The sequence below is a fragment of the Astatotilapia calliptera genome, chromosome 23, assembly GCF_964374335.1.
Source record: "Astatotilapia calliptera chromosome 23, fAstCal68.1, whole genome shotgun sequence".
NCBI classification, from domain to species: domain Eukaryota; kingdom Metazoa; phylum Chordata; class Actinopteri; order Cichliformes; family Cichlidae; genus Astatotilapia; species Astatotilapia calliptera.
In genome coordinates this window covers 4,783,617-4,796,322 of record NC_137443.1, presented here as the reverse complement: position 1 = coordinate 4,796,322, position 12,706 = coordinate 4,783,617, and the positions used below count along the sequence as shown (strand labels likewise).

Below are 12,706 nucleotides of genomic sequence, written 5' to 3'. Positions count from 1 at the left end.
ACAAAGAAATAGCAGGTGTTTTATTCTATCACTCTTGTAATAATGTAGAAAAATAGCTTAAATATGAAAACGATTAGCTTTGCCTCCCAGTATGTCATAAATTTATCTATTTAAATATATAACCTGATGTTTATAAACTGAATATCTAATTTGCCCCCTTATGCAAGTGCAACCATTACGTCCTTGCAGATCGTGGTTAAAATGTATGTAACTAATGGAAATGTGCTCCCCGGCTTCTGCATACAAAGCAAGCCAAATCCAACTAACCTTAAGTGGGTTTTGTTGGGCTTTTTAGCAACTACAGTTCATAAAATGTATGCATCCTTATGTAAGAATAGATTTCAGTGCATAGTTCTCGAGCTGCTGTCTGTCAGAGGTGCTCCAGCTTGAACTACTCCACATCTGACATCACAGTCCATCTATTTTTCATGGCCAACATCTGCTTGGCTTGCTACATTGTCACTACGATTTGCATCAGCTCCCCCGATTCCATGTATAAAACCAACACATGGAAGGTGACTAGAGTAGTGTGCACAAAAGGCTTCAGTCAGTGTGCTTTAGGGATGTCTTTACAGGATGCGATGTATTTCATCTGCACAAACACAAAGAAGCATATTAAAGGTGAGAGGTTTACTGCGAAAACCTGAAAAATTCTGTGGCCGCATGGGAAAATAAAAACGGCACCACAGGCAGCCAGAACGGGGCCAACGACTATTTAAAGTAAAAGTAAAATATTTAATCTGTCCCCACAAAATAAGACTTCCGAGCTCTTGGCTAGTGTAATAATTGGCACGAAATGAGGATGCAAAAAAATGGCTGCCTATAAAAGTATAACCCCACTGCAAACCCTACTCCCGTCCCTAATGCAATCAATTCTTGTTCCAGCATGAAAAGCTATTTTCTTCTTCTCCATGTCATTATGAAAACAAATGCATTCAGTTCTCCGCCAGAAATGCAGCTGATGCAGAAAAATGATCCAGAACAATGCCTTACTGACAAGGATCAGTCAATTCCATTTCTTTCTGTGTGCATATGGCCGTGTGTAGATATTCGAGAGTGCTGATTCAGTGCAGTGCAAGGTCCGCATGGGTCTTTTCAAGCTATCCATAAAGGACCGTGTATCATTTTTTCTTATGTCTAAGAGGCAGAGCTTTCAGACGGTGAATAGATTTTCAATAAAAAGAAGAAACACACAGTGGAAACATTTATAGTGCAGAGTCTGAAAGCCATTGTGGATTTGATGTAAGCATTTCTATACGTTTCTACTGCACAGAATTAACTGTAACAAGAACAACACGTTATATCTTTAAGAGCACTGGAGCTATGTGCGTGTAAGCTAGACTTAAATAAAAGATTAACCTGCATATCCCCTGTGTGTTACGAGAGCACCAGGTAGTTGTGCAAGCAGGCAAGCAGGTAGGCGTGCGGGGAGCAACAAAGACACCCAGAGGTGGCTTTTCTACCAGCTGAAGTCAGCCGGGGTGACAGACGGAGCTGAAGTGTCTACGCCTGCCTGAGCCTCACACCGTCCTGCCGTCATTGGAGCTGACAGGAGCGAGTCCACAGGAAGCTGAGGTGACGCCGAGGACCTGTCTGTCTCATACCTCTGAGAGGTCCGAGTGCTCACACCTTGTCAGCGAGCACTCACAGGTTAGCTGAAATGCAAACACTGGTGGTGGGAAGCAGATGACACAAATGCTGATTAATCAAGTAAAAAGGAAACCAAAGAAAGACTTGTGGAAATCCTTAGTATCGGATGAGACTCGAGAAAAAATCTAAAGCGCTGTGATTTTAAAAATTCTTTATTAATTCATGGATAAGTCAGTCCTCATCAGCCTATAAGCATTATAGCCTGATCAAGACACACTTATCCATGAATTATGGTATAAGGTCTTAATACCTTATAGCCAGATGGAGACTGGTTTATCTATTAATTAATACAAGGATTTTTTTTACATTTAATTTCTTTGGACTGGCAACAACAATACTGGCGGTTTTCATTAACAATAATAATAATAATCAGGAAGTCTTTTTATTTTGTTTACTCTCTACTTGACCACTGAGCCTACCCTTTAAGAGCTTCTGACTGTTTAACATTTTCTTCCTTTTCTACCAGGACTATAGCAATCTGCCTTTTTCTGAGAAATGTTTGCTTAAAGTGAATTTGAAATAGCTGATACAAATGTACCAGGGAATCTAACCACTCCTTCTTGTGTTATGAACACCAAATACACTGGAGGAATATTTCAATCTTGTAAGGATTAAATTTTTAAACTGTTATCCAAGTGCATTTCTGAATAGTTCTGTGAATTTATTTAAATTCTTACACTTTGTTCTAGACTCGTGTTCCACATACTGAATATTAGAATATGAAGGCAGCGATGCCTCGTAAGAGCCAAACTCTCATCAAGATAGACCGCTCTCACGTTTCAGTCAGAAGTTTATCTTTTTTTTTTCCTTAAAAGTATATGGAGATATTTATGACAGCTGAGAAAGGAGGGGTGCAGGGTACAGGTGTATGTAAACCTAAAAAAGTGGTCTCTTAACTCTCCCACCCTCCCTCTTGAAAACCTGGCGTAGTCTGTTAATGATTTGGATGACTGTGAGAGAGCATGAAGCCTCTTGGCATTCCCTGCTGGAAGGGATCTGTACTTTGTTAGCCTAAAAGTTTGCACAAGAAAATTGCACCCATGGGAGAGCAAAACAGGCATCCACCGTGGGGGGGATATGGAGGGGAGGGCAGGATTTATTTATAGCTTTTTTTTGCGTTGATGCTAAGTCATCAGACAGATATTGTACTGCAGAGAAGAGAAGCAGAGCAAACGGTTTAGAAGTGAGCAAACAAACATTTCTACCTCTCTCACAGTCCTGCATTTAGGGCCCGAGTAGGTTTACGGCAATTTGGTTCGTTTTTAAACTCCCTGCAAATATCTGTTGTTAGCTCGGTTCCTCGCTGCTGCTCGGAAAATCACACTTAAGGGAAAAATCAGGTGGAGAGAGAATATGGCGATAGTGATGATGACAGCTTGTGGTATTCCGGCGTTATTTTTGTACACACCATCCTCCATTATCCTGGAGTATCTGACTCTCAGGCTCCATTTTGTGGCCATTACGGCAGAAGAGGAAGATGGTCCTAAAGAGGAATCGTACTTCAAAGGACGGGCAAGGAAGCGGCAGCGGTCGGGTCAGCGGCCGTCGTCGGTTCACTGTCAAAGCTGTCATTTCGACTGGCCTTTCAGTTGTACTTAATCTGTTATGGGGAGTCTAATTCTATGATTATATTTGCATATGTATCCGTGTATGTGTGTGTTTACTCTCTTCCCTTTAGCTGCCGGCTTGCTATCCGAGAATGGCTTGGTGATCTCGACTGCCTGCCTAGTGCTCTTTAATGAGATTATCAGGAGAAGAGTGTCAGTAAGTAGGATCTAAAATGAAAGCCATTATGGAGCATTATCACAGAGCTCCACCACCCCGGCCCCCCCCCGATCCATCTGCTGTACGGCCACCCACACAGCCACTACACCCAGATTACAGCCGTGATTAGCACCGCAAAGTGCTGCTTAATTTAAACACCTCTGGAGAACATGTGGCACTTTGCTGCATTGCTGATTCGCTGCGCTTGAACACACACACACATGTGTGCGCACGGAGGGCAAAGATGGATTTCTCCTTATACACAACGCATTCTCTCAAGTGCTCGAGTTATTTCGAGTGACGCCGGACCGAAGGCTTGTGTGCAACTCTGAAGTGTTCGTGTCATATTTGATTTCTTACAGGTGTATACATTCAACACACAACTGACTGTTGCGTCTTCACCTACCTTTGATCTCGCAGCGTGCGAGCAGTGATGTAAGCTTTGTAATGTTTGTCTTTCTTAACAGCTACTATTGTTGTCACACTTTCTTGACAACAGCAAATATGAGGAAAGATTAAAGGAGCATATATGAAAACTTGATAGAAAGTGAGAATTGACAGATGTGTGCAGAGGCCGGACTTCTTTCTCACTGACGCGTCCAGTTTAAATTTTCAGAAGAGAAAGCAAAGCCTCTTCAGCTCAGTCAGATTGTAGTGATTCACCTTGTATTTCCCCTTTTCTTTGGACAAACATCGAGTGTGTTTACATGGACATGAATATGCCCATTATGAAGCTTATCCTAGTTTTTAAAATGCATATTCAGAAACTGACATTTACTTGGTTATGCAGGTATATACCTGCATATGTGCAAAATAAACATACTATCCCAGTTGTTAATACAGGCTGTCGTTTACATGTTAGTGACATTTACATGCAACGAACTTTAGTTTTGATACCTGTGATCACACTTTACAATAACTTCACTGTGATTATTAACCTGACTTGCTCCACTATAGAAATTGGAAAACCTGCATCCTGTAGCCTGACTACGTCAAACTTGAAAAGTGCAGAATTTCAGATACTTTCGGTGTTGCCATTGATTGTGTTTCTATTTACTTGGGATCACTCGGCTGAAGCATCACAGGCATGGGTAGTCAGCAGTATGAAGATGCAAAGATAATCATATTCACATGCACTGACAAAAAAAAGGACTATTTAAATAACCAGGATACTTACGTCCATATAAACACACTCATTGAACTGCAAAATGTCCTGATTTTTACTTCGACTATATCACATATGTATTTTTATTTTGGTGAAACCCACTTTTAAGACTCACTAGGCACACCTCAAATTATAGTCCAAATTAGCGGGATCTTTTCCTAGTTTCTAAAAAGTTAATATTTGCGAAGTACAGCATCAGTATCCCAGTGCACCACAAAGAAGTCTCAGTTTTGTACCTGTGATCTTATCGCGAACCAGCTTGCAGGACTCGATCTCGCCGATGCTACCGAAGAGGCTGCGGAACTCTTCCTGGGTCATGTTCTGGGGCAGGTAGTTGACAATGAGGTTTGTCTTGCTGTCGTCGTTTGTTGGGCCGGTCTGCATTGGTGAGGGGCAGCCACGGCTGTTGTTGGTTGGCCCATTGGCTGTGGTTCCTCCTCCACTGGGGCCATTTGTCACTGGAGCCTCCATGTTACTGATGATCTGGAGAAGGGCGGAAAAAGGGACACACCAGGAAAGGAACCACACAGAGAAAGGGTAGGAAGAGACAAAGAGATGTGGCCATCATTAACAACATTTTCTTATTAAGTAGCTGCAACACTGTATGTGTAGTAAGCCTTACAAGACTCTGGAAAAGAAGAGAATCAAGCTGTGCACCCTACAGCCTTTGCTGTCTGCAGGATGCACAGCTTGAGTCTCTTTGAAACAATGAGACATTTCAACATTAAACAACTGCAATGAAAACTATATTTTACAGTAAATATTAGTTAGTTAATATTCTTCTGTGGAAAAAGTAATTACACCCTTGGCTTTAAAAAATCGTATTAATAGTAGTGACTTTTTTTAAAATATCATTGCCTATAAGACATTCACTAGACTAGCTCAGTAGGTAGATGGTGGCCCCGTGACTGGAGGGTCGGGGGTTTAAATCCGCTGAACGGCTACCCTGAGGTACCCCTGAGCAAGGTACTGTCCCTACACACTGCTCCCCGGGTGCCCAATGGCTGCCCACTGCTTCACTGAGTGAATGGGTTAAATGCAGAGAGGAATTTCCCCACGGAGATCAATAAAGTATACATTAAAATTCGTGATGGCACTTTCATCAGTTTTTCTCCCTACATGTTCCAGATGTTTGAAATCTCTCCAAAGAATTTCAGAAAGATTCAAATCTGAGTTTTATTCTTAAATCCTCTTTTTTTATAACTTTCATTCTTTTGTAACTTAATTTCTTCTTTTCGATTTGCTGCATTTGATTCTCTATTTCATATTTTTACCATGTTGGAAGGTCTACTTCCAGTTCAATTTCAAATTTCGGACGGATGGTCTCAAATTATCTTAAAGTGATGTGATTCATAGTTGGATCAATACCTGTGAGCACTGTTTAAAGACAAATTTTGTTAGATTTTTCTTTGTGACTAATGTGTTTGTCTTCTTAAAATATGAACACGATTAAAATTTAGGTTTTACATGTCATATGTCCAGGTACTACTTTTTCCCTTTTATTCCTGCCTTTATAACTGATGGTTAGGTGATGAATATATACATTACAGATAAGGGTGAAAAATTTGTCCTATATAATTAATGTTCTTTTCAGACCTAAAAAATGTGACATTAGCCTTGATCAGCGAAAAAAGGCCTGTGTGTGAGCAGTAATGCTGTCAACAAGTAATTAAAATGCATGATCAACATAAGTAAACCCTTGCACAGAGTCACAAACTAAATATGCAGTGAAAACAGTGCACACACTACATTCACCGTATCTAAACACTGAGAAATAAAACAAACGGCAGACACAAAGAGGATAAACAACTTAATATTCACGAAGGCAGTAAAGCCTCTCTGAAACGTTCTCTGATAGCTACTGAGGTTTGTGGGAGGGGGCAGCAACAGGGGCAGCCCTTCAGCTAACGATCTGACTGCTGATGCTGCTGCTGTGACAGAGAGAAGTTTGCATTTTCAAATCTGGCTTTTGCAGAGCATCTCAGGATCAAAGTGTTCAAAGAGGAACTGTGAGCCTGGTGTAAGTGTGAGAAAACAGGGGGAAAAGGGTGAGAAGGAGTAAGAGCCAGAGGGGGAGGTATTGCACTTTGCTTCTCTAACACTAAGAACACATTTATATTTATCAAATGCTTATCCTAGTGAATATTCCAACAAAATGCACAGGGAGCTTATGTAAACATTTGCATAAAGATAGTTATTTATCAAATTAATAGCATAAAAAAACTAATTTGAGATGGAGACAATCCTGATGAGTTTCCCTTGGCTCTGTCTCACACGTAAGCACTTCAGCGTTTTACTTTTAGAAACAATAATGATGTTGATGCTGCAAAAAGAGTCACGAAATCTACTGCAAGACTCTTGAAATCATAAAATTGGGCAAAAGCACCGCAAATGACCTAACATGCTGAAACCCAAATTAAGATGCAAATATTCTTTAATCTCATTCAATCAAATTTTTAAAGTCATCACTCAGATCTCTTCTTTCCCCTGCTAAGCTATTCAGCTTCCAGGCTATTTTTAACTATTCTTAAGTACACGCAGACAGCCTGCACTTGGAAGCAGGGCTAGTATTAGCAAAGGAGAGACGACACTCAAGCCGTATTTCGCTCTATTTCTGGATTATCAAAAGGCCGGACCTGTGTTCTAATAATATATCTCAAAGCAGAATTTAAAAATTTCCCAGTTTGTCCAGAAATAGTTTACGATGCGTGTACTTTAATCGCTCTGCTTTTATCTGTCGACGTGTGGTAATAAATGAAATGGCAGATGAAACCGTTAACTGTTGAGTTACCGTACAAACACCATATTATAATTAAGCATGCATAAAATTGGGCTCGTTTGGAGGCTGAATTGGTAAGTGAATTCAAAACAGATGACCTAGAAAAGTCAACAGTACATTTTAATGAGAAGTAGAGAACAACTAGAGTACAATGAGCCTGTGGTTTTTATTTGAATCTGTAAAACTGTGAGTATTTCTACCTCCTACCAACTAGACCAATAAAATCTTAAGGGATAGGACACGGCTGCTTGGATGGGTTAAAGCATCCATTTCTTCCCTGACCTTTAATATTCCTTTTATCATTCAGTATCCTTCTTTTCCTCTGTCTAGTGTTTAGTAGCAGCTCCAAAAACACATCAGCCTTAAATCTGCTTCCATCTTCTTATTTTTAACACACACACGCGCCAGCACACGCTTTCATGTATTCGCAGTCTGTGGCATCTGCAGTGAGTGGAAGAGGCACGCACTCAAAGGCACACACAATCACACATACAAAGAGAGAACAATGGCTCAAGCCCACAGCAGAAAACAAACAGACAGGGAGATGTCTAAAAGCTCTCAAGATGAGAGCTGCATGCAAATTGTTCTTTTGACAGTATCCTTCCCTACTCACTCACCACTCTACCACAACACAGATACAGAGACAGACTGAGAAAGACGGGGGGAGAGAGGGAGACTGAAGAGGAAGGAGAGAATAGCATCTAGCCATAACAGAGTTGATTGGAGAGAGCCTTATTAAATCTGTTTACATTCCCTGCTGGGCTCCATTCTGTCAGAGAGACTTTCAACTCCATGGGACGTTTTCTGAGGAGGTTTTTACACCAAAATGGCTGCCTCTAATTAACAGGGACCTGCCGAGTACCAGTAGCCAATTATATTCCTCTCCTTGTCCCTGCCTACCAGCATTTGTGCTGCTCAGCAGTCCACTTCATGTTGGTTGTGAACACTCTGGCTGTCCCTGCTCTCCCACTGTGGAGCCTAGTGCTGAGAACAGACTCGCTGCATGTCCTGCTGACTGGGTACAACACATAGCCAGCACTCATAGGCTCTCAGGCTCGAGATGCGGCTTCTTTTACTCACAAGTTATCCTGCTCCTTGTGTAGGAGGCCGAGCCAGCACCAGCGCTTCTGGCTAAAAGTAATGCATCTAAACTGCGTGCAGCTGTTGAAAGCATATGAAACGGATGTGAGAGCGCGTTAGAAAAGATCTGATATAAGCTGTTGCCATTAGGATGAAAAATATCAATACCCATTCGCTGTATCGAATAGATTGGCTGGACTACACCAGTGACTTATAGTCATCGTTTAGTTAAAGCAAAGCGCAGGCTGAGGGACGTATCGCTTTTACTTTTAACGGCTGCTCGAATCCTCGACGCAAGAGAGAAAATCAAATTAAAAGCCGGATATAAGAAGGAGCAAATTGAGTAAGACTTTCGGAAAGCAGATGTCTTTTAGAATTGCCCACATTTGCAGCTTTGCATGTTAATGGAATGGTAAATAACTGTTTTTAAGTACTAAAACGTAAATGGTTCCATATAAACAGAGAAAATATGAGACATCAAAGTGCAACACTCGTTAACGGCTTCCTAAATTATATGCACACGATGAACGTGTCAGCTTTTCACTCTTCTGTGCATAGCCCCCTCTACCCTCGCAACCCCGTCCATCAATCTCTGCTCAAGTTCCAACTGTCTCAGTCAGCAGCATCACCGACCAGTGTGCATTAATGTGAACACAGTGCAACATCAGATCATATTACTTCATGGGTGTGTAAAATGGCTGGGCCATCCATTTGGCAGCAGTAGTCTCCTTACCATCTTTGGCTGTGTCAGCAATCCCTTCTCTGCCCAGCCCTGGAGCTGTGGGAGCTCTGCCTGACGCCACTGTGTCTCTGTCGACCCCTATGGAGCGGAGCACAGGGAGGGAGGGATGCACAGCCCACCGTCAACATCATACACTCACTTTACAAGGTTAGGGTTGTAGTGGGACTTGGGGAGTGGAGGGGTTGAGGATGTTGAGAAAATGGCAGCTCACTAGAAAAACACAGTTGCACCTTTGCAGTCCCCATCAGCCGTAATAAAACAAAGACAGGTGGCTCAGGGGTTTTCGTATTTGTCTCTCCGTTTATTTTCTCGTTTGTCGTAAAGTAAACGAATTCAAATGCTAACACTGGATTTGGTGAGACAGAAATGTGGCCGAATCTATTATTTCTTTCATTTATTAAAACTGACGCGAGCACCTTCGGAGCCGGCAGAATAAAACCGAATGTGTGTTGATGTTGGCAGATTGGTGTGGGGACTGCAATGACCTTGGCAGGGTTTATAATGAGGGTTTCCCTCTTGCTCTCTGTGGGTAAACAAGCCTGTGGTTGAAGAGACAGAAAATGCCACAAATGAGCAGGAAGTCTGTTCGCTGGCTCTCCAGAGCAGGGGGCTTAAATGCCTGCAGCTATCTACAGATGCTACAACAGCCAATTTAGCAGGAGAAGAGGAAGAGAGGAGGTATGACCTCTGCCTTCATTTACTCCTTCAGAGGGATGAAGAGCGGGAGTGAGGGATCAGATGGGAGGAGGTAGAAAAGGCAAGGGCTGAGTAATGGGGAAGACATTTCCAATACTTCAAAGAAAAGGAGAGACAGTGGTGGGGGAGGAGGAAGAGAGTCTGTACATGTTCTGTTGTCAATGTGTCTTGTAAACTTAGGCAGGAATGCATAATGGAGGTCTAAATGAGAGTGAACTGTCAGCTTCAAAAGAGAAAAAGAAGATACAGAGGGGCAGAGAGGTCAGGGTGGAAAGGAGGACAAGAAATATAGCTTCTCCTTGCCGACTGACAGAAGCAAAAAATGCAGATTTTTTGGGATCGTATGGGGGGAAAATCAGTTGAGCCACCTTTTGTTTTAATATGGCGAGGACCAAAGGGTTGCTATTGAATAGTCTGCAAATCTGACTGGTACAAATTAATGACAAACATTTTTTTTTGTGTTTCAGGCTTTTAGTTATGCTAATGTCATTGTCATGCAGGTGTACCAAAGCCAGTAAGCGTGTATTTAAAATCATTTAAGAGAGTCAAGAGTGGGCAGTTGGAGGGATAGCAACTCCCCACATTAGTCACAACTTAAAACCACCACATACAGTGTCGTGGACCAGCATTCATCTCATTAGGAGGGCAGAGGGCAACATACTCTACAGTCAATTTAAAACAAATGTCCCAATAAATGTAAAGTTAAGTGGCTACCCTGAAAAAAGGAAACGTTAGGCAGAGGTGAAACATCCAAATCTTTTTCACCCATTCTGCAAAGCTTTTTATTTACATTGCCGTGTGCCGCAGCAAGCAGACAATGCAGCATTATCATAGCATGTACAAATGTGGTGATAAAAATGTAAGAAGCAGCAAGCAGATGTACATGAGTCAATTTAAACAGCTAACGCATAGTGGAAGGGTGCATAATGCTGGCAAAAGGAATATTACATTTTCTTAGAAGTGCATCTCATTTCGGAGACACTGCTCAGTGCTCAACCATTCGATAAAACAAAGAAAGTCTCTCTCACTCACACACACACACTTTCATCTTTCTTCGTAGTCTCACTGTCCTTGCGTTTATCACATGAACACACGTGTGCGTCTTCTGATAAAATCTCAAATAACACTGGAATAACAGCGCAATGCAATTACATTCACCAACCATTGAGATGAAAAACTGCTCATGGATACATTTTCAATTATTCAGGGAATACATTTCAGTCTGTGCTCAGATGCTGGGAAAGGTTATTATATAATCAATACACTCTATAACGCCATTAATATTTTATGCCACAAAAGTGCTTCCTGTCTCCTTGGGCTCCCAACCAGTGGTATCTGGGCACTGCATTTGAATAGGACGAGCCTTTTCCACCTCTAGCAGGGAAGACGTGTATACATTTGCTTTCCTCTAACACTGGGAAATACACTAGGCCCACACGCAGCTGCCATCCGTTTTAGTCTACCTTTTCCTCCATATTATGCACAAGACAAGCTCACATTTCTTTTCTCCACGTGCCTAAGACACCGGTGGTACAGTTTTACCAGAATTTAGATGACAAAGTCGTTTTAACTTCCGTTTCACGTTTATCCCTCCTGTTCCGCTTTTAGCCAATAAAGCTACCACTTTATTTTTCTGGCCTGGTGCAGCCCCCCCCCCCCCTTCTCTTACAGAGCTTAGACAATCAATTTACCCTGACTTGGCCAGGATAGATGGAGGCTGTAGAGACTGTGGAGCAGACAGTATGCTGCAGGATCTCTCCACTGATAGACACACTGCCTGGCAGCTACAAAATGGAGCCAGCATGCAACCATCTGACTTTGCCTCATCATCTTGCTTTATATAATTTGCCATTTCCTTATGCCTTTTCCAACTTGTTTTATTCTTTAAAATTCTGACCAGTTTTTAAAATGAGAAACGAATGGATCAGGTCAAATTCTGGATTTGCTGTCAGCTACAGACGCACTGCTAATTACGTGCCCGCCTCTTGCCACCACAAAGCAAACTTCAATTCTCTCTCAGTCTGACAAACTGAAACGGAATTGGAGTTCTTACCAAACTGACTTAGACACAAAGAGATTAATACGACTTTACTATCTCAGTTTCTCGGCCAGTCGAGTTCCGTGTAATGCTCTCTGCGCTATTGATTTTTATTTTTCTCTCCTCTCCTTTTCTTCCTGGAGATCTCTCTCTCCATCTCTCCACCTCCACCATCCTCTTCCGAGCTCTGAAATGTCCTGCAGGTCAGACGGATGCTGGGCCGGATCAATCAGGGAAAGTAATCTGGGACGCCTCATGCACGCAAGCACACACACAGACACATCACAGATACTCACCAACCCACACACACACACACCCTTCCTCTGTTGCACTCTGGCCTGCCTGCCTCCAGTCTCATTGATCTGCATCTACTTTACCAAATGGATTCTTCTCTTCTTCTATCCTCCTCCACCTCTTTTCTCTCTGTGTGACTCAGAATAATAAATGTTCCAGACCGCGCGAGACGTGTACGTAAGCAATTTTTCATTTAACTTTGGCTTGACTTTTTTTTCCCTCTCGCTTCTTTTTTGTGATGTTTCAGTCTTCCAGTGAGATCGATGCAGCTTTCCCACACACTTCCTCGCAGCCCCTGGGTAATCAGCACATACTTGTGTAAGGTCAGAGGTCAGGAGATGATAGGATAGGGCCAATTGCTGTGGGTTATCTCAAGAGCTCAAGATTTCACAGACAATTATAGGACGACCCAGTGTTCTTATTTTCAGATGATGAAGCTCTGATGTATTCCTCAGTATCACTTGTTTCTGAGAGTCTGGCTGAACGTAAATACTGACA

General features: G+C 42.1%; 1 protein-coding gene across 9 annotated transcripts in view; it reads right to left on the bottom strand.

Moving 5' to 3' along the window:
• The window catches only part of elavl4 (ELAV like neuron-specific RNA binding protein 4), a 78,816-nt gene that overhangs the window by 37,335 nt on the left and 28,775 nt on the right, over nucleotides 1-12,706 (bottom strand). For 6 of the 9 annotated variants that reach the window (XM_080297532.1, XM_080297525.1, XM_026157619.2 and 3 more), the window contains 2 exons: nucleotides 9,172-9,258; nucleotides 4,816-5,062 (listed from right to left, as the gene is read on the bottom strand). In XM_080297532.1, the coding sequence (XP_080153658.1) occupies nucleotides 4,816-5,062; nucleotides 9,172-9,174 (250 nt within the window). In that variant the 5' untranslated portion in view covers nucleotides 9,175-9,258. The remainder of the gene's footprint in view (nucleotides 1-4,815; nucleotides 5,063-9,171; nucleotides 9,259-12,706) is intronic. The other 3 variants (XM_080297528.1, XM_080297531.1, XM_080297530.1) reach the window with 1 other exon arrangement.